We start from the raw sequence: 23,342 nt of genomic DNA, 5'->3' as shown, positions 1-23,342 counted from the left end.
TCTTGAACATGAGTGACAAACCAACTAACTAACTAAATAAATAAAAAACTGATTCCCCAACTGTTAGATCGGGTAAAGGAAAGGCACACTCAGGCTTAGGCAACAACAGCTCTTTATTAACTCTGAGACAACTATGTACAATCCAGCGAAGATTCAGTCTGACAGCAGCCCTTTTATAGGGAGCTGTCAGACCCTTCGACCAATCAGGTTGAATCTCTGTTCCCGCTGGAACAGAGGACCTTGGTATAAACCATTGTAACTGATTCTGGTATCTAACACTGACAGAATTGAGTTTCTGCTTCTCTGGAACCAGCTTTGGAGGCTCTGTATGGACAGGTTGTGAGAATGACCTGGAACTTTGGGTTGCTTTAGGGGAGTGAAACATGAAGAGGTACCCTAAAGAAGGGAGTGATGAAAGAATGTTCCATTGAGAGGATGAGAAGGCTTAACCATGAGTCACTGAGAGCTCTCAGAGGTTCTGTGATGCTTTTCTAGATATGCATATTTTATTGTTTTAACTTTTTTATTACATGAAACAGTCAAATGGAGTCAGGCATTTTTTAACTCTATAAAATAAATAAATAATATTTTTCCTGCTATTGTTTCTAATACAATAAAATAGTTGGGAGGAAATAGTCACCCCTATTTCATTTCTTCAAATTTAATATGCAGAAGGTAAACAAGGACATATACAGTAACCATGTGGCCTCAAAGAGCTTTGCCCTTTAATTGAAGTCCCATTAAATAACAACAGGCAAAATTTAATCTGCAATTAAATGTTTAATTGCATAATATACCAATTAGCTGCAATTGAAATCATATTACCAGTGTACAGAGAAAAAAATGAATGCTACTTTGTTGTTTTTTCCTTTACTATCAGATAAACTCAGATTAACTGAGTTGATCTGCAGCAATTAGTATAAATTTTGCAACTTTAACTATAAAAAATAGTGTTTTTGTAGCAGCACCATGAAATATGTATTGGCAGATGTGAGTATAATCTGTATTACATCTATGAACTATTTCTGTACTCCAGTTCTTGGCACTTCTGTACAAAATCTTCTATACTAGTTAAAACATATGTAAACATATATGGCATCTAGTACAGTATAATCTTGCATAGTGACTCTTCCAATCTACTGTCCCATTCTCTTACTTTCATTGCCAAAACGTATTTATTTTTAACTATTTTGCAATTAACACAATGGATCCAAGCAATCAAAAACATAAACCTGGTACAGTTGTAACATAAGATCAAAAATAAAGGCCATTCCAGAATATCCAGATTTGGCCACTTTCAATTCTCTTCAATCTTAAATTCAATTTTCTTTTGAAACTTTTTACTATGTGCAGGAAGAGTTCCAAGCAGGTGAAAATGTGCAGATGCACAATAGATTTTAAAAGAAATATGGAAAAGAAAAGTAATGACATCTGTGTGCAATGGGCATAAAACTAAAGACAGCTTTTTCCAACCTAGTACCCTTCCAACTGAATTGTCAGTCAGCAAAGCGGTTCACAGTTGTAATGTATCTGGGGAGCTTTACATTGTAAAAGACTGGGCTAAGCTATTAAATAAAATGAAAAAGATCTTTGTGTGAAAACAGTCTGTAGGAAAATTGGAACTTGTTTTTTTCATGGCATTTAAAAATCAACAACTGAAACTTAAGAAAATCTTATGTTATGTCACATTCCTCTTGTATCACCTGCCCTTTTTTTAAAAAAAAAATTTAAATTCTTAGGCTGGGAAGCGGTAGCAGGCCCAAAGTCACTTGGCTGCACAGATGAATAACTATTTAAATGAGGGCTTTCCCACTCAAAGCACAAGACACTAGCTGCTATGTCAGTTGGGGCAAGGGGGACTAGTGGGGACGCAGGGGCCTAGTGGGTAAGACACTCAGCTTATTGACTGGAAGGTTGGCAGTTTGAGACCTAGGCACCACGGGATGAGCTCCCATTCTTCTCTCAGCTGCTGCCAACTTAGCAGTTCAAAAGCATGCAAATGCAAGTTGATAAATAGGTATCAATTTGGTGGAAAGTTAACAGTGTTCTATATGCTTCGGTGTATAGTCATGCCGGCCACATGACCCCGGAAGTGTCTTTGGATAATGCTGGCTGCTTTGGTTAGGAAACAGAGATGAGCACCATCCCCCAGAGTTAGACATGGTTGGACATGGGAAACCTTTACTTTTACCTGCTATCTCAGCATGCCACTCATTCACAAACACTGTATTCAAAGAAATATTCTGTTAATTCATAAATTTTATAATGAGCGCTAAGACAACATTAATGTGCTGAATGAATTATGCAGTATTCCTCCCCCCCCCAAACTGCTTACCTGACTAATGTCACTGGTCCATGCTGCTTTTTCCTGCCGCGAAGGAGCTAAAAGGACTACCGTAAATGGAGGTGCACCTGCGGGATCTACCACAATCTTGAAGTCAAGGTGCCCAAATACTTGCCCAAAACCTTTTGCTTCATGATTGAAAGAGAAACAGAATTGGGGTAGTTACAGGTTGAAATGCAGAGCCTAGATTACATCACAGTGCAGAGACAAGTGCTTTACATAGTGATGTGTAGATATCGCCAAAATGTAAAGTACAAATTTAGTATCTTTGACCAGTGATGTTTTTAAACATTGCAGACTCATGCAAATCTAAAATATTTTTGGCTCACAGAATTTATAATTAAACAAATGAAAATTTATGCTATATGTTCCAGTTAAAACTTATTCACTTAAGGCAAAAATATGTAGAGCTGACTCTGTTATGACAATATAGCATTGACTTTTCATTGGCAAAACACCTAATTCAGAGCCTACTCTGTGGTAATAGTAGAGAAAGTAAAATAGAGGTACAAACTGCGTAGTATTTTTTATGACAGCATTATTATTTCTAAACCTTAATTTTAAAATTAAAATAAAAGTACAGAATATTCCTTTCCTAAGTAATTATTTTTAAAATGTAAGATCTGGCAAGGTGATTCCTTCCATGAAGTAAAGTCATGTAGTAGGTCCTAGAAAATGTGTCTTCTCTGTCACATTATTACTACTACTATACATTACACAGTATTACTGCCTGCCCTGATGGCACAGTAGTTTCAATGCAGTATTGCAGGCTCACTCTGCACACAACCTGGAGTTCAATCTTGACAGGGCTCAACCTTCCATCCTTCCAAGGTTGGCAAAATGAGAACTGAGATTGTTGGGCGCAATATGCTTATATTGTAAAGCTTCCAGAGCGTGCAGTAAAGCACTATGAGGCAATATATAAGCACAAGTGCTATTGCTATTGCTATTCTCTAACCACAAGCTCCGCAGCCCTATTGACTTCCATAATGTATTCAAAGTCTAATTTTTGCCTTGGAGGGGTTAGACTAGTGCATTGGATGATTTCATCCTGAAATGACCTAATTAGAATAAGTTGTGGTTTAGTATCTATTATCCTAAATTCTATTGTTTTGTGTACTTTATTATGGGTTGTTCTGCTTTTAACAATATGTAAACAGCCCAAAATTTATTGATTTACTAAACAAATGTATATGGCCATCCAACTCACACATGGTGATCCTGGATGGCATATAACAATAAAAAGTCATAATTAAAAAACCCCAAACCTCTCCACCTCCTCATATGTATAGAGTTAGGCAAATAGACAGACTTCTTGGTATGATTTTGGAGATGGACTGCCATTTCCCATCTGCCCATGACTGAGAAACAGCAACTGGCCACCTGGCTAGCTTTATGCTTAAGGCATGACTAGAATTCATAGTCTCTCAGTTTCTAGTTTGGTATAATGATACATAAATCAACACATATATATGTACATCTTTTATTTCTTGAATTAGAATTCCTATTAGTAAACTCTCTCTGTCTATATTAATATTTCATTAAGCAAAAAAAAAATGCTGTTTTTTAAAGAAAAATTTACAGTTCCATAAAACAATTCGATAGAACTTACATTCATCATCATTCATCTCAGTTTCCTCAAACAGTGTGCATTCTATTAATGAAAGAACGCCTCCTGCCTAGAGACATAAGGTACAATCCATGAATACAAACCTAAAGTAAACCTCATTCAACATATTTGGACAAGCATCCTCTTCATGTGTGTGTGTGTGAGAGAGAGAGAGAAAGGGGGGAGGGGGAGATGGAGATGGAAACCTTCAAGTAAGTGTCAGCTCCTGACAACTGACTGGATAAGTCCTGCACTCTTTCTAGCAACGTTTTGAGAAACAGTTTGCTACTGCTTTCTTCCTAGGTCTCAGAGGTGAAATGGCCCAAAGTCACCTAGTTGGCTTCATACCTAAAGGGGGACTAGACAGGATGATTCTATACTGTACATGGTATAATGTATTATTCCAATAATTAGATGAGTTTCTTAAATTAAGTACAGAGAACATTATTATTTCTAGCAAAGAATGTGGAAATGCATAACCTCCTTTTTCCAATTAAAACAATTCTGTGTTATCCCAGTTCAACTGAAAATAATTTTACTGATAAGAATAACATGAAGCACTCAACTGCAGTATTTCAATACAGCAGAAGCAATATAAGCAATATATTTAAATAGAAAATTACAACACATCTATTTTTAAATATCTGAATATATTACTATTGTAATTCCAAAATAAAGCTGAACTAGAGATTCTGTATTATATTTAAATTTTCCATAAAATAATTGGAAAAAAAACCTGTCAAAACCAGAATGACGTCAGGCCCAGCCCTGAAACAGAAAAATCCAATGGAGTCCAATCCTTTATCTACTTACACTCAATTGACAGAACTTGCCAAGGTATAAAAGCTATCACTCTCTACCTGAATAAATACATCCTGAGAGGATTCTAGGGTATGGCAGTCTCTTAATGTGGGCTTCTCTCTGATACGGCTTCCTTCCTTGGAACCTCTGTGCTGCCAACCCTCCCCTCCACTGCTTCTCCATGTGCTCAATCCATCATAAATAATGAAAATACAAAATGTAACATTAAAAGCAGAAAGGTGGTCAGAGAAAATCATTGAGGGAACAAGCAAAATTTCAGTGCCAGGTGGTAATTTCGAACGGTTCTGCTGGAGGATATTTAGCTTAGGAAGGCAGAGATGTGGAAATGCATGAAAATCTATCTGATTCTCTAGAAAATTTTAATTATTTTCTGACCTATACACTCAGTTTATAATATTTATTTTAAAAACAATTATAATAAATGAATTTTGGTCTTGGAATTATACAGATAAAACAAACCATCATATATAAATACAAAAAGTCCCCTTAAATATGTTAAATATTTAAATTAAGAAGTTAAATATTTAACTGGAAGCTCTGATTGCCTGGCAGGCAATAGTGTAGTCTTCCTTTTGCAAAGATTTATATTATTTCACTGTAATTAATCAGTTATATATTTTACTATATGTTTTACAATTCACTATTCTAGTCATAGTTTTTGTTACAAAAGTATGTACCTTAAGTAGATGCAACTTTCCTCCAGAGCTCCTGGTACAAATTAAAAAGTGCTTTGTAAATAGAAAACATTGCCTTTCTCCTTCTTTTTTCAAAGACAATGATCCCAAGCGAACTTTACTAAGTTTTCCTCTCTCAACTGATGGGACTTGAATAAGAGTTCCTGGTAAGTAGAAAAGCAAGTAGTACTCTGTAAACAACTAATGCACATAAATAATACTTATTTTTATGCTTTACAATAAATTCAGTGTCATATAGCTGTAGCCAACTAAATAACAAATTTAGATGACCATCTAAATCAGGGCTGACAAACTCATGTCATCACGGCAGCATCACATGACGTATCTAAACCGGTCGTGGGCGAAGTCAACATGTGACGCACCTGGCCTGTGAGCCGCGAGTTTGACAGCCCTGATCTAAATCTTATTTCCATAAAATATTTGGCTGCAATCGTGAAATCAATGTTATCAAATGTAATAATGCACAAGATTGCAATATATTCATTATACATAACCACAACATGAAACCCAAGGTCCAGTAACAAAACTTACCTTGTCCTTTGCTGAGGACAATTTTTTCTTATAATATATAAAGCTCATTTACCAAACAATGGAGAGACAAAAACATAATAATAATAAATAAATAATAATAAAATTTATTTCTAAGCCGCACCCTCTCCCGAAGGACTCGGGGCGGCGTACAACAAAACACATAGGAACAATACGAAAAATACACAAACAACTAAACGAATACATATACATAGAGGAGGAAGGAAGATGAGTAAGAACAGTTAAAACACAATTTAAAATCCCCTAATAAAATTCCCAAAGTCGCAGAATTAAAAAACCCGTCAGGAGAAGTGTGAACGAACTATGATTGAGCCAGGCCAGCTACTTGAAATAGGTGGGTCTTGAGCTTAATCCGGAAGGAGCGGAGGTCAGAGGTAGTCCTAATATCCGGGGGAAGGTCATTCCACAGGGCTGGGCCCGCAACAGAGAAGGCTCTACTCCTAGACGCCGCCCCCCGACATTGTCTGGTGGACGGCACCTGGAGGAGTCCCTCTCTGTGCGAGCGAATTGGTCGCAGGGATGTATGGGGCAGGATACGATCCCGCAAGTAGCTAGGTCCTGAGCCATGGAGCGCTTTAAAGATCGTTATCAAGACCTTGAAACGTACCCAGTAGACCACAGGGAGCCAGTGCAGCTCGCGCAGGAAAGGTGTCACATGGGAGTACCTTGTACTCCCCATAATTACCCGCGCGGCCGCGTTCTGGACCAACTGTAGTCTACGAGTGCATTTCAAGGGAAGCCCCATGTAGAGAGCGTTACAGTAGTCCAGGCGAGACGTCACCAGCGCATGAGTGACTGTGCGCAAGGCATCCCGGTCCAATAGGGGGCGCAATTGGCGCACCAGGCGAACCTGGTGGAACGCCCCCCTTGCCACGGCCGCCACATGGTCATCCATGGACAGCCGGGCATCAAGGAGGACGCCCAAATTGCGCGCCCGCTCCACCGGGGCAAGTTGCACGCCCCCGATGGCCAGAGATGGAGTTAACTGGTTGAACCGGGGGGCCGGGACCCACAGCCACTCCGTCTTGGAGGGGTTGAGCTTGAGTCGGTTGCCATCCATCCAGACCCGTACGGCTTCCACACACCGGGACATCACTTCGACGGCCTCGTTGGGGTGGTTCGGGGTGGAAATGTACAGCTGAGTATCATCAGCGTACAGGTGGTATCTCACCCCGAAACCACGGATAATCTCACCCAGCGGCTTCATGTATGTGTTGAACAGGAGCGGTGAGAGGACCGACCCCTGTGGCACCCCACAGGTAAGGGGGCTCAGAGTCGACCTCTGCTCCCCTGTCAACACACGTTGCGTCCGGCCGGAGAGGTAGGAGCCGAACCACCGTAAAACGGTGCCCCCGACCCCCAACCCCTCCAGTCGGCGCAACAGGATACCATGGTTGATGGTATCAAAAGCCGCCGAGAGGTCTAATAGGACCAGGATAGAGGAACAACCCCTATCTCTGGCCCTCCAGAGATCATCCACCAACGCGACCAAGGCCGTCTCCATGCTGTGCCCAGGGCGGAAGCCGGACTGGCGCGGGTCTAGATAATCATTTTCCTCCAGATGTCGTGGAAACTGATAAGCCACCACACTCTCTACAACCTTCGCCAAAAAGGGAAGGTTGGAGACAGGACGATAATTGGCCAGCTCCGTAGGGTCCAGGGAAGGCTTCTTGAGCAAGGGTCTCACCACCGCCTCTTTCAAGGCGGCTGGAAGGGACTCCTCACCCAGCGAAGCGTTCACTAGGCCCAGGAGCCAGTCGCGTGTAACCTCCCAGGATGCCAGTACAAGCCAGGAGGGACACGGGTCCAGTAAACATGTGGTAGGTCGCAGTCGTCCACGCACTCTGTCCAAATCCTCGATGGCAACCAAGTCAAACTCCTCCCAGATAGGACTCTCAAGACTCGCCACGGACGCCTCTGCAGGACCACTGGAAGGGACCCAATCCTTCCGGATTTGAGCGATTTTATCCTGCAGGTATTTCCCAAATTCCTCTGCCCTACCCTGTAAAGGGGCCTCCCGCGGCCTCTGAAATAAGAGGGAGCGGGACACCCGAAACAGGGCGGCAGGGCGGTTCTCTGCAGATGCAATGAGAGTGGCACAATATTGACGTTTGGCCACTCTCAATGCCACAAGGTACATCCTTAAATGGGCTCGTACCTGTGTTCGGTCAAATTCGGAACGGGAGGATCTCCAACGACTCTCTAGGCATCTCTTGCGGCGCTTCATCACCCTTAGCTCCTCGGTGAACCAAGGGGCCAGGGTGGAGCGTTGCCGCCGGAGAGGCCGCAAAGGCGCCACCCGGTTCAAGGCCCCAGTAGTCGCATTGTTCCACGCGACCACCAGGTCCTCTACCCGAGGGCGGGTCAGGGCCGCAGAAGGTGGCCCAAGCTCCATCTGGAACCTATCTGGCTCCATCAGGCGCCTGGGCGGAACCATCTAGTATTTTCCGGTTCTGCCTCCCCGCAGCGGGGGGTAGCACCAGGGAAGTCAAGTCGGAGGAGTGAGTGGTCTGACCATGACAGGGGAGTGATGGTTAAGTCCCCTCCTCCCAGATCACTCAACCACTGGCCAGAGACAAAAACAAGGTCCAAGGTGTGCCCTCCCTCGTGTGTAATATACCTTCCTTTAAGCATCCTCAACCAACTAATAGTGGCTGAGTATTCTGAAAGTTGTAATGCCAATGTATTTGGAGAGCAGCATATTAAAAGAGTGCTAACACACTGTGACTAATTAATACATATTTTAATACATTTTTAAAAGGTTTTTAAGTCACAAGTCTAACCAGCATAGAAGCAAAAGCAGAACAGAAGAGGAAAAAATCTGGATTGGCAAATAGAAGTCTACCAATGTGATCTGGATTTCATTCTTCAATATTGAAGTATATATTGTAAGGTTAGGGTATAAGATATATAATTGGATGCACACTTACTAGTCCTTTCCTTAATTCTGTATTACACTGCATTTTTCTATTTTCAGAGTTTATTGGTTTCTGCTGCATACTCTACTGCCTGGAAATAGTTGCATTCTGGTTTTATAATTGTGTTACATAATTTGTATTATTATATTTATTTTGTAAACTGATACAACATTTTATATTTAAACATGAAACAAACTTAAATAAAGAGGATGGATGGCTAAAGAAGTATAAACATTAATCCCAATTTATTGTCACAATGCTTTTAAAAGGGTAATTTGGTTATGTGCCAAAACAGATTTATTCCAGGCATTATGTAAACTTCAGGATTAATTGAAGATTAAAACCCAGGTCTCTCAATCTAAGACCATATCCAGTATATCACTGTGTTCAAATCCTGAATTAAAGATCTTCAAAATGTGGTTTGCTTGGGTTTAGAAATATACCCTTTCATGGATTATTTTAACAGATAAATAAGGCTATTATTGTGTGCTTAATAAACCAAGAATAAAAAACAGCTTATGTTACTGCAAACCTATCTCTAAAATATTAAATAGATGCAAAGACATAATCCTTATGTGAGATTAAATGAAAACACTATTAAAATATACCTGAGATAAAGTTCAATTACATACTTAACATACTCATTCATTGTAATGTAAATTCCACTGAAGTTTATAGCCCTTTCATCCAAGTTAATTAGGTTTACTTAGAATTGGAAATAGCATTCTTTTAAGTATATAGCACTGAGATTTTATTTTAAATATAGGAAGCAAACAAAAATTGAATTACAAGTATTGTAGGATTTACTTTTGAAGTGGCTGTGACAATACAATATTGGAGATTTTTTTTGTAACAATACAGAATTCTAAAAATATGAGTCAATGTGAGTAATACAATACACTAAATGCAATTTTGCTATACTATAGTTTATTGAATTTCATATTTTCAGACAAATAAATCAAACTCAGCCAAGACAATATACATCTTTGTGGCATCTATTTAAACAAGTTGTTGGATCCCGACAAATACATTCATATGAAGACAATTACAAAAGTATTTTAATGTGGACACCAACCCTGTAATGTAAAAATATGTTCTTTCTATACAATAGGCCACAATTTGCAAGAAACAAACTGATCTTTTAAAGAAGATTCGGTATAACAGTAAAATTCAGAGGAATAGATCCCACAAAATATTTTTCAAGAATCTCATTTAAATCAGGTCCTTAATGAAACTTGATTCCAAATAAACATATTTTGATACTTTCCGAGTTATTGTGTTTATGTGTGAGAGAGAAAGAGAAAGAGAAGGAAAGGGAAGATAACAAAGATTACCAGTGTAGTTTAATAGTTAAGGTGCTGAACTAGCAGTTGGGAGATCCAAATTCCAGTTTTCCCTTAGTCACAGAAACCACCTGGGCAGTGGTGAGATTCAGCTAGTTCGCACCTATTGGGGAGAACCGGTTGTTAACTTTCTGAGCAGTTTGGAGAACCGGTTGTTGGAAGAAATCTCATTTTGTTTTTTTCCACTTTACAGAGCTAATCCTGTAAGGAAGGCAGGAAGGAAACATTCGGGTGTTGTTTCTAGCCTAATCTTCATTGCCCTGCTTACAGAAACTGCCTCTCCAGTTAACCCTCATTACATTGTAACAGCTAAGGCAAAGCGCCCGTTGACATGAGTGACGGTGAGTTGGCCACACCCACCCAGTCACATGACCATTGAGCTACACCTACCCAACTGGTCATTAGGGCAAAGAACCGGTTGTTAAATTATTTGAATCCCACCACTGTGCCTGGGTAACTTTGTATCAGTCATTCTCTCAGCCCCAGACTAGGAAGTCAAAAAAATCTATTTACCAACACACACTTGATGAATGTAGTAGATTCTAGTCCATAACATTTAATGAAGAAATCTTCCTGCTCTGGATTGATTTGGGATTACAACAATAATAATTATAATATATTGTGTGTAAATGCATAGGCACAAAAGTAAATAGGTGTTGAATACATATTAATATACAATAATATAATTAACACACAGCATTAAGAGTAATATGCATTAGCATAGCTCTATAAGGGTTACCCATGATTAGTGATTTAATATTTTAAAAATTCAATTGCCTTTTTGTAGTCTACATACAATAGAGCATTTTTAGCTTTAAATATTTCAAGCATAATCCCCTCACAAACATAAAAAAGATCAAGACATCATCAATAAACTTATTTAATTCCATGCTATCAGAAATACTTTCCATGAACACAGCTATCCAAAACTGAGTACATCTGATAAGGATGCTTTCTGATAAAATCCTGGAAATTTATTAAAAATAGTGACAGTGAATCATGTACTTCTTCCATGCAGCGATATTGACAGACTCTACTTACCAAGGAAAACAGGTGGGCATGGAATGTTGCAAGTACATCAGATGGTTGAAGAAGAAAAAAGGACATTGGAAGACTATCTGATGGATCTGAAGGATGCACTGAAGCTAGTATACCAAGAAGGCCTAATGAGCATGGAAGAAACCAAACTGGTCTACAAGAAAGACCAAATGAAGAACAGAAAAGAAGCATGGGACGACAAAGCATTATATGGCCAGTACATTAAAAAAATAGCAGGGAAAACAGATAATAACAAGAACTGGCAATGGCTAAGAGCCGGAAATTTGAATAAAGAGACAAAGGAGTTAATTCTGGATGAACAAAACCAAGCAAACAAAACCAGAATTGAGAAGACAGCAACAGATAGCAAGTGACGCCTTTACAAAGAAGCTGAAGAAATAGTGGATCATCTGCTTAGCTGCTGCAAGAAGATTGCCTAGATTGACTACAAACAACAGTATGACAAAGTAGCAACAATGGTACATTGGAAGATTTGCAAGAAATACTACTTGCCTGCAAGAAAGAAGTGGCAGCACCATAAAACAGAGAAAGTAATATAAAATAAAGCAAATAAAGTGCCCTGGGACTTTAGAATTCAGACAAACAGACACCAACTACATAACACCCCAAACTTAACAATTGTTAATAAGAAAGACAAAAAAAGTCTGGATAGTGAATATGGCAATACCTGGAGACAGCAGATTAGAAGAGAAAGAATTGAGGGGGGGGGGAACAAAATACAAACATATGCAAATAGAATAGAATGACTAGGGCAAAAAAAAGGTAGAAATAGTAATAGGTGCTTTGGGTGCAATGCCAAAACAAACGGAGCACCACTTAAACACCATCAGCACTGACAAATTCACCACCAGTCAATTGCAAAATGCAGCTTTACTTGGAACAGCTTACATCCTATGATGATATCTGTAATGCCATCAAACATCCATATCTGCCTATTCCAGATCCTCTGGAAGGATCCAATAGGATAGGGGTGTCAAACTCAAGGCCCCCATCCCGAATCTGGCTCGCAGGGTGCTTAGATCTGGCTCGCAGGACTAGCCTGGAAATATCAAAGGATCAGCCCATGGTGCCGGCTGAAAACAGGCCACAGTGGGGCCTCAGCCATTTTTGGCCGGCAGAGTCTGCAGGTAGCCATGGAGGCTGAAATGGGCCCCAGGGGGACCACGTGAGGCCCCACAGCCCATTTTCAACTGCCAGATATTTCTAGACTGACCCCACCGGCAGGAGGCAGAGTGCTACAGGAGGCAGAGGCACCCATGGCACGTTTTGGCCAGCAGAGTGCTACAGGAGGCAGCATCTTTTTCACCCTCTCTTTAGCAGCATTTGACAACTAGAACTAAGTACCCTCCAAGACCTGGATGACAGTTGTTCAGAAGAGCCAAAAATATCTGGCTCTTCACCCAGGTCTTTGATGAGAGAGAGTGAGCCCCCTTGTATCACTAAATTTGTCATCTTTTATCTTAATCTTTTACCTGTGATTGATTTAATTATAATTTTTTTGATTGTTTTGAGCCAGCATGGGTCATTGAGAATTGGGTGGTATATCAATTTTGTAAATTATTACTACCGTATTTTCCGGCGTATAAGGCGACTGGATGTATAAGACGACCCCCTACTTTTCCTGTTAAAATATAGGGTTTGGGCTATACTCGCCGTATAAGACTGCCCCTCCTCTGAAGCATACCAAATAAAAATTTAAAAACATCAGATTTGATTTCAATATTGTCCCGCAGCAAGTTGGCCGTGACGAGTTGTCCCATTCCGGTCTGGGACAGCTTCGCAAGGGGGCGGGGGAGGCGTGGGGGAAGGGATGGTCTTATGCGAAGCCTTTTGCAGCGAAAGCCACGAAGCGGGTATCCCGAGGCCACCTTATTAAACCTAGGTGTTGGGTCTCTGGTGAAGAACTTATGCCAGAAATAAAAGGCTGGTAGTGCCACGAGTCCCTTCATTGTTTCAATTTAGGGGCTGAAAAAAAGAGAGCACTGCCCCCACCCGAAGGAACATTGCTTGCCGAGGTGAAAAAGGTGAACAGGACGGGACTGCGGGGTAAATGTTTAATTCACCCAGGTTCAGGCTGCTCTGGAAGTAGAAGATGACCAACAGCAAGGAGCTCAAGCAAGTGGCCAAGACCATGCAGTACACCCTGCTTTTCCTCATCTTCGTCCCTGTGCTGCATCCCCCGGGATCAGAGCTTGGAAGAAGTTCGAGGAGATCGCGAGGAGAGATGCCAGCTCCTCATGGCCAGGTTTGGCCAGCTCCGCTCTGAACGGCTGGCAGCCCAGCTCAGCCGCTTCCACCTCCTCTTCGCTCGCAAGCCCAAAAGCTCCCCTGGACACAGGGGGGAAACCTCTTCATCGGATAGGACCGTACTAAGTAAGCGGGCCTGGGAGTGAGGATTGAAAGAGCGAGAGCAGAAGGTGCTTTTCCTCAGTAAGGCTCTTCCTTTGGTTGTCACCCCCTGTGTATTTTTTCTCCCCCAATATCTTTGAGAGGGGGAAAGCAAAGAAAAAGTTTAGGATGTGCGACCAGCCAGGAAAGCGTAAAGGCGGACCCCTCTCCATCTTCCTGTCCTGTGGATCAGTCCGACTGAAGAGGGGAGTCACAATATGCAGGCAAAGTCACACTGGGCTTGTATAATGTTTGTTTTTCAGGTGGTGGGTTTGGAAGCCTGGTTTCATTATTTTTTTAAATTCTTTTTAACGCGGGAGTCCGGACTTCAGGATGAAGGAAGAAGGGCTAGACCGTTGCTGAGCATGCAAAGAGTTTCTTTTAAAGGCAACTGAATAGCTACGCATCTGGTAATTAGTTTGGGAAAATAATCTTATCTGATAAAATGGAACCGGTAAGTTTCAGCTCACCGTATACCAGCATATAAGATGACCCCCAATTTTTGGAATGATTTTTATAGGCTAAAAAGTTGTCTTATGTGCCAGAAAATACAGTAATATTAAGTCCTCTTCTAGGGCTGTGTCAGAGATAGTAACAAAGATTGATAGACTGTTGGACAGACAGTTTTTAGAGACATTCTGGAAAAATAGTTCATTTATGCTCTGCTCCTATATAAAAGAGTCAGGCCCCATAGCAGCTGGGGTCTCTACATGACTTTAATCTCTATATTATGGAATTGAGACTATTTCTGCTAGAAAGTAAATCTCCCTTTGTCTGGAATAGCTGTTTTAAATGCAAAGGGTGGGGGGTGGGGAAATGCAACTTGAGCTTGTGCCAAATGTCCACCATGGCCACGCCCATCCCAACCATGCCACCCTGGCCACACCTACACCCAGCCACCCATGTCCCACCCCCGGCCTTCTAAGGTCAAACACAACCCTGAGGCAGCCCTCAATGAAATCAAGTTTGCAATAAGCGAACAAAAATACCAAATCCTGTCTGAAGATCTGGCTGTCTATGTGATGAATCATATATTGTTTGTACATATATAGACACAAACGTAAACTGGCAGTGAACACATATTAATACACCAAAATATAATATGATTAATACACATGATTAAGACTCATAGATATTAACATAGTTCTATGATTACCCATGATTAGTTGTTTAACATTAATAAAAATCACTTGCCTTTTTGTAATCCACAAACAACAAAATGTTTTTTTTTAGTTTTGAATATTTCAAGCATAATCCCCTCACAAACAAAAAAGATCAAGAGGTCATCAATACACTTATTGAATTCCACACTGCCAGAAATATTTCCCAAGAATGCAGTCATCCAAAACAGAGTAGCAAACATTCATAAGATAAGGATGTTTTGTATTAAAACCTTGAAAGTTTTTAAAAGTAATTCATATAGATCACTGACATATACTAAAAAACTCTGCCAAGGTACCACAGGAAAATTTTGATATGATAAGATAAAACCTGCAAACTGGCATTTAATTAGAATTATTTTATTTATATTATTCATCTTGTAGAACAAGTTCCTTTTCCATACTTCGTAAGTGAAAGCCTTCATCATAAAAATATTAAGTATGTGAATGAATCCTAATACTAAAATATTTTTTTTATATTTATACCAGTGCCATAGCTCAAACTTTTCTGTTTCATAGCTATTTCATTTTCAAATCATGGGCCGAAAATACAAGGAAAACACTGATTTGAAGAAATTACTTTAATACTAATATTTAGAAGTTGTGTGGATGGAAACAGGATTATTTAAAACACTGGCACCTTAACATCAAATTTTAGATGTCTAAAATTATTAGTCACTCAGTTTCCTTTTTTTCCTGTATTCCCTGGAAGAACATATTAATCTAAATCTATTTTCTATACTACTGTTTGGAGAATTGTTTTTTACTACAATTATCTGGAATTTTTATATAAACTTGGAAAACTGTGTTAGCTTTCTGTAGAAATTCTCTTTGGGGAAAAAAAGTATCCAATCAAATATATCTATAAAATTTCCTATTTGAGTTGTTCTGCAATGCATTTCCCGCTGGGCAATTTAAACATTTTCTCCATCTCCACTGCCAACTTCACAAACAATGAACTCCTTAGGAATGTGGAGACATTAAATCAACAGCTTATTTCCAGTGTTGGAATCTGTTTTTCAAAGAAAACATTCCATTAGAGATGGGCAAATGGCCTTGGGGTCTCTTAAAGCAAACCATTAGACTGTGGATATCATTTTATTCTACAAAATACAAACACAAAGCAACTATACGTTGCTTCAGCATTTTCTATAGCATGAATGGGATGTGTAATAAACAAGTTAAAATGATTGCTCCTCTCCATGATTTCAGCTAGCCAGATGTGTCTTCCGCTAGTATTTCTGTTCTATTCTCTGCTTAAAGTTGCCTTGTAATTCCTTAAAGGATTCTACCCAATTTTTATACTTCTACTACCACTTCTTTACAGGAACAGTAGCAGAATCCCATAAGAAGGAGAATTTGGAGAATTAACTACACAATTAGCATATATGATAGCAGTTTACGCCAGAGTTATGTAAATAATGTTCTAGAACATTTGACAAGCTTCCACAAGGACTATAGAGAGGTCTTCCAATTGGCAGAACTGAAGCATATCAGCAGATATTTCACTTATGATTTTAAAAATCTGCCACTATAAATGATTTTAATTTTAGAAGAAATCAAATGATATCTGTGTGAGCTGTTCTAGAAGTACAAATGAAAAATGGGAACAACAAACAGCTATTTTCATTCCTCACAATCGCTCCACCATTTGACAAAGCTTCAAGTACTTCAAGTTTCTCCTGCGCTTTTGCCCGAATGTTGGCATCATTTGGGAGTGCAACATTTATCGGCCAGACAGAACTATTTTCCATGGTGCTGGAGAGAATTTCTGGTCCACTGAAGATGATAGTCCGGTTATTGTGTATGTGACTTTCCCATGGGTGCTTTATTATTATAGTGCTGTTTTTCATGTCTCCTGGAAAAAAAACAGCACAGAGGTGGGGCTCAACAGCAGCCCAGAAATTACAAATATATAGATGTGCAGATGTCAAAAACAGATATTTTGCATCTTATACTTCCCAGTGATGCCAACATGAATTCTATTGTTTTCAATTTCATTTTTCTTTCATATTCTATAACTGCATAATCAATACATGCATGTTAAATTCATTGGTCTTACCTTGTCGTATAAAAGTCTGGCTGGTGTCCAATAATATATCACAGCCTTCTACTATCATTCTTTCTATTGCAAGATTTTTCCGTATATTTTCTGTATCACTCACTTCATCATGCATTATTCTATTGCAAATGGAAGAGCAAAAAAGAAATCAATTATCTAGTTATGAATTTATAAAGCAAGAATAGCTTGGGTGAACTTTATGGACATCATAAGACTTTCTATGTGCATCATAAATGTTTGTTTGGTCAAAGTAGAATGCTTTTCTTGACAAAATTTGTCTGTCATTTTCCCTGACTATCAAATCAAGATCTCCTCCATACTAGTATGCTGAATAGTTAATTGCCTCTTCCCTTAGCAATTGCTGTTCCTGCTTTTCAAGCTATTTTACTTTGAAACATCCCTTAACAAATTTCCCCAACTGGGGAACAATTTAAAACACATTTTGCATTTATTATGCCAACATGGGAGGAGGGGTTTCTCTCACTAAACAGCCCCAACCATTAAGAATAGTTTTGGTCAGATATCTGTTGCATTGCTGGCTAAGACTGCAATTCACTTGGGTAAATGGAAATATTTTTTTAGATTCTTATGCTCTGCAGAACATGCTTTAAGCTGTGGGGAATTTGTGGTCTGGGTTTCCTTTGGGGAGAGATGGATAGACAGATCACGGGTGTGAGAGAGCAAAAAATATATGACAGGAGTCATAAGGAAGTTCTTCAGAACCTTCAGCCTTGACCCTGGAGCAAACTGCTAATGATCAATCAATCAATCAATCAATCAATCTCTCTCTCCCTCCCCCCTCCCTTCCCAATAAATTGTTGATAAATGATAAATTTTAAAAAGGAATACAGTTAAGAATGATAATAAAAAGACCACACAGAATGGCTTTGACAGAGACTGGGAAGATCTGTTACCAAGGCAGCAAAGAGATACGTGTGGCTTAAGCCCATACAAAGATAAAGTTTTATGAAAATGCCTAAAGCAAGTGTCTTCCCTCCAATTCACATGAAGATAAAAGAGGGAGAAGAGGATACACATTCAGAAACTTGCTAGCTTCTATTACTATATTTATTCTAATAAAAGTAATTCTGCACTGCATCTGTTTCTTGATCTGATCTACATTGTAGGGCTGATGTACAAGAATTAGTTGGCAATTCTGAAACTGGTGTGTTTTTAGTGTCCACATTTAGGGGCAAGACAGTTTGGAAAAGTTTAGTTCATGAACTCTTTTGCAATTATGGACACATCCCGGCAATGTTAAGTTTAAATCAAACATTAGATTTTGTGTCCAAAGCATTTGGCTTGTTATTTGGAAAAAAGATGACATTCTAGTTTTGTCATGGCCTGAGGCAGCATGTACAGGTACTGTTTGGATCCAGATGGATCCAGATGGATTCCAGTAGGCACTTATTGGTTTTTTTAGCAATCTGGCAGATAGTTCAAATGAAGTGCTACTTTTAAATCTGGAATTCGGGGCAACCAGGGTCATACATGTGATGTCCTCAGCAGCCTCTTACTATTTGTCACTCCTGTGGAGCTCTTAGTTTTACTGGAAAGGTTCCCGGAGATGAAATGGCAAGGTAAGTGCCTAGCATTCCAGTGGAAGAAGGTTCTAAATAAATCTGACTAAAGCTCCGTAAGAGCTCACCTTCAGCTCTACACATTGGCAGTAAAGGCACCAGAGTTTTAGTAACCGCTGATCTTGATGGGATATACCCTCATGGTCTACTTTAAAGTTACCCACTTCTAGTTGGGGAAAAATAGATAAAACTATCTGTCCCCCAGGCTGTTGTTCAACCTTCATCGTGTGTCCATCCTTCTGTTTGGGGGTAAAGTAATTGGCAAGGAAGTGGGATGTCAGTTGCAACATATCCCAGAAAAAGCAAACTATTTGCACACCTTTGTTTGATCAGACCTGGGCACAGGGTGAAACTTGCACTGATCCAACTTGTAGAGCTTTTTGTCATGGCCTAGATAATAATGCAGCTCTCTCTTGTTACTTTTTTCTTGGTGGTATACAATACCCTCTATAATGGTATACTTCTGGGCTATCTACAAGTTTCAGAGAAAATTATTTGCCATGTTTCTCCTCCATCCTAAGTGAGCCATTCCAGACAGGGACAAAAGAGAGGTCAAAACAGTAGATGTTCTGTTATGGTGTCCCCCTGCTTTTCATAATTTATCTGAAATTGCCAGGAGAGAATATCCATTTGTCAGGATGAAGTATCTTAAGTATATTGAAGACACTAAATTATACAGTTCCAGGTTAAGATGGAGATATTGACCTGTGTGAATATGGATGTGATAAAATAAATTTATTTGAACGCTGGAAGGCTAAGTTATTTTTTTTCAAAAACTATCTGATTTTAATTATTAGAGATTGTAGGATGGATTACTACAATGTTCTTTGCATGTGACATGAGCTTTTAGGGACTACTTGGAAACTACGGTATTATTGGTGAAAAATGTGAGTCTACTTCTCAATGGGTAAAAACTATATAACTATATTTCACTAGGTCTGTAAGCCTGCATTGGTTTCTGATAGGATTTGGGTACATTTCAAATGCTAATTTAATCTATCAAGCCTTCATGACTTGGCTCCTAAGTCTGTCCAGAACTGCCTCTTTGGAGAAAATCCAATCTGTCCTATAAGTTCATCCCATAAACTAATATTGAAATGTCCTCCATTTTGAGATATTCAAGGGAATGGCAACAGCATTTCTCCACTGCAGGCCTTTCACTTTCAAATATTCTCCTCCCAGAAGGTTAGTTAGTATACTCTCCAATAGAGAGTTATTAAGAGTGCTGTTTTGTAAAGTCTTTAACCTGGAATAGTCTCCAATGGGATTCAACACCAATGAGATTTTTACACACACACACACACACACACACACACATATACACACAGTATATAATGTTGAATTTGTTTGAGCTGCTGGTCTTTTGGAACATGGCATCATAAAAACATTACAATAAATAGAATATACAAGTGCAATTGAAAAAAATCTGATTTTACATTTTAAACTTCTGTTCTACATTTATATATGAGAGCAAGAAGCAGTCAAACCTTGAAAGTTCTTCCAGTTTAGATTTAGCAAACTCAAGGCTTTTCCTTTCCACATGCTCATGTGGTGTGTGAGCTAGAAGTTCATGAAGGGTGATAATATATCTAGGAATCTAAGGGATTGAAAATATCAGTCAGCGATGCATTTTTAAATGTATAATTAATTATGACATGGTACGTTTACCATCTTGGATCTCCTTACAATATCATCAATACAATCTAAAAAAAATAGTATTTCTCATTTCAGAAATCAGTCATAGAATTATGGCACCTGCAGGGTTCATTGAGGCCACTGAATCCTTGGTTCAGTACAGGAGTCTTCAGAGTCCCCCAAATTATTTAAAATAGATATACAAATTCAATGAGAGTAATATGAACATAGTGTGCATCTGTTTCTGATGATAGCTAAATCTTAAATTGAATCAGGTTTTTTTTTTCCGAAAGTCATCTAAACTGAAACAGATTAATCTTTAATCTTTGACCTGGCTTCAGAAATGTGTAGTGTCGGGGCAGCTATTAAAGCTCTAATAAGCTGCTTTAGGGGAGTTGCTGCTTTCATTAACTATTCTGAGAGCAGCTGTCACTTAGAAAAATAAAAGTTGCTTCACTTAAATTGCTGGGGTGGGGGGAAGGAAAGCCATTCCCCAATGAAATTGTAGTGACAGGTTTTCTTGACAGGGATGAACTCCCTCCATCCCAGCTGTTTTCACCGAAATGAACCTTTATTTTTCTCCTCCTAAGTGATTATTTGACAGCTGTCACTGTTAGTCTTAAAGCCCGCTGCTAGGACTTTGGCAACAGATTTTTCATGAACTAATAACAGTAGCTGCCATATAATTATTTGAAGTAGAATCATCTGTACCTGCAGAAACCTACAGCAAGTTCTAAATGGACGCTGCAATGGGCACAGTACATCAGCAGAAGTATTTTGAAACCTTTTCGTCTAACTAGGATATTACCCAGGACCAGTGTGCCTATTTCTCTTATTTGAGCCTAACAATCCTTTTTAACCAGAGTTCCATGGCATCAACAGCATATGCAGTTTTCATTCTCTAAGAGGATTGCTACTTTCGTTCATACTTAGATGTGCTTTAGTATCATTCCTGCAGTGTGATAATGCCATTTGGGTATCCTCCCAAACATTTTAATTTTCATAGATGAAAACTGAGTATAATGTAAAAATACATCACTGCAAAATTATGACTGGAAAATAATAAACAACAAAATACTAATGCCTATGTAATTCTGACCAGCACAAAAGATTGTAATACAGAATCTTTCTCAATTGAATGAAATAAAAAGGCTTATTCTATAGCAATTTTCTTCAGTTTAGCTACTCTTTCTAACAACATCATTTGGGGAAGATTATTTGACAGCAAAAATCATGAGGATGATAATAGAAATGATGCAAGCAATAAAATTACCTGAAACATAGGGTAGGTAAGGAATGTTTCAAGCATTCTGCCCTCACATGCAGTGTTGGATTCATATTGCTTTAAGAGTTTGTCAAAATCTCTGTTCTGCTTGCAGTTTGCCAGCACCTGTAGGCTATACTGGTGATTTCTAACAAATTCTTGATATATATTCAGCATTGGTAAAAGAATATCAAATAAATCAGCTATAAAGACAAAAAAAAAGTTGATTTTTGCAGTCATTCCTTTTTCTTCACAGAAATAAAACGTCTAAACCACATTAATTCCATTTGTAGCATTGTATAATTACAAGCATTAAAAAGGAAGGCATCTTTATTAAAGTTTCCCCTAATACTGCTGCAATTTGTCTGCTCGGGTCTTCATTAAGAACATTAAGTAATTGATACAGTTTTATATACATTAATAAATTTAACCTGAAGGCTTTTTGCAAGTATATCTCATGCAAGGACAGAACTTCAAATGATAAAAATATCACATTTGTCTTATTTGTGCCTGTGATATAGTTATTTAAAAAAACAAAATTTCTGACTGAAGAAAAAAAAGCTATAAACTATATCACAGTAATGAAACACAGTGCAGCTTCCTAACATTGTTATCCTTTTGAACAAACAATACACAGGTAGATATTGCAAGTTTCTAAATTTATACAACAGGGCAAATAAAAAATAAAGCAATTTATTGTAAGGAAACTAAAAAAACCTTAACTTTTAAATAAAAAAAATGTAATGCTAATCTTTAAACACAGAAACCAACACACAAAGTTACCTAAAATTAAGGTAGGCCAGTTTGCTATTCTTGCTTTTAATCCTTGATGAAATATTTCATGAAGGAACATTATAGTTTCACTGGAGGGAAATAAGAGTTGACAAAATAAAACAAAAAATTAAAATTCTCCGTGTAAAATATATTATTTGAAATTATCAGCACATATCATAAAACGAGTATTAAAACATTGCCACTTCATGCAGTGATTAGAACTTTAAAAATAAATAAAACTACAGAGCAGCATTTTTCAGTTTTAAAATAATAAACAATATTTAAATTTAGCTATATTTATTTAAATAATTTAAATAATTTATGGGCAGTTTACAAAATGATGAACTACATCAATCATAAACAGAATCAACAAGAGTTCTAGTTTCAGCACAAAATGTAGATGATTATCAAGTAGCATCTGAAGCTCTTTTAATAGTGATGGGCAGAATATCCCCAAATTGGGCATTCTGTGAATGGGGAGTGACAATTTTCTAAGTCAATTTGATCACTTGACTATTGCCAATACATGCACATCAGCTACACAAAACATCCCCAACCTAAGGTATCTAAAGAGCTGAAAGTGAAACGAAAATGCCTAAATTTGCTAGGCTGAGAAGTCCAGCAGGAATACACCTTCTTGCACCTTCTATTCAGTAGTGGGTTATGGCCGATACACCCCAGTACGGGTGTATCAGTGCCTGCTGGGAGCAACAGGTACCGTTCCGGTATGGTGTTCTGGAGGGCCCACCCACCCTCTCGCCTTACCTATATTTGACCCAACCGAGCCATTTGCGCACACGCACAGAGCGTACAATGCCTGTGCGACGTTCCGTCAAGCAGCTGGAGCGTCATGGGCAGTGGGTGCACATGCACACGCAGCCCACATGCACGTGGTAGATGCCCAGACCCCTCGCAGCGTCCCGGTTGCGACGGGATCCAGAACCCACCACTGCTTCTATCCTAATTGATATCATTGGCAAGGATATCAAAGTCCATAGATGCACCATTTGACTTTGATTCAGCCATTTGGGATTACCTGTCCACTAATTTTATAATATCCAAGGCCGTATCTTATTCAATTTAATTTTGAAAGTATCAACATAAATCAGTTTTCCATATCATCCCAATGAAACTACCGCA

General features: G+C 38.9%; 1 protein-coding gene across 2 annotated transcripts in view; it reads right to left on the bottom strand.

Annotated features, from left to right (window-relative positions):
* The window catches only part of RASGRF2 (Ras protein specific guanine nucleotide releasing factor 2), a 106,759-nt gene that overhangs the window by 50,149 nt on the left and 33,268 nt on the right, over positions 1 to 23,342 (bottom strand). For both annotated transcript variants that reach the window (XM_081941032.1, XM_081941033.1), the window contains exons 6-12: positions 22,212 to 22,291; positions 21,438 to 21,631; positions 20,017 to 20,126; positions 16,950 to 17,068; positions 5,453 to 5,613; positions 3,957 to 4,023; positions 2,336 to 2,472 (exon numbers count right to left, since the gene is read on the bottom strand). In XM_081941032.1, the coding sequence (XP_081797158.1) occupies positions 2,336 to 2,472; positions 3,957 to 4,023; positions 5,453 to 5,613; positions 16,950 to 17,068; positions 20,017 to 20,126; positions 21,438 to 21,631; positions 22,212 to 22,291 (868 nt within the window). The remainder of the gene's footprint in view (positions 1 to 2,335; positions 2,473 to 3,956; positions 4,024 to 5,452; positions 5,614 to 16,949; positions 17,069 to 20,016; positions 20,127 to 21,437; positions 21,632 to 22,211; positions 22,292 to 23,342) is intronic.

Source organism: Natrix helvetica (assembly GCF_964273705.1).
Source record: "Natrix helvetica genome assembly, chromosome: 2".
In the NCBI taxonomy this organism is placed as follows: domain Eukaryota; kingdom Metazoa; phylum Chordata; class Lepidosauria; order Squamata; family Natricidae; genus Natrix; species Natrix helvetica.
The sequence above is the reverse complement of the archived record's forward strand: the minus strand, read 5'-3'. Positions and strand labels throughout refer to the sequence as shown.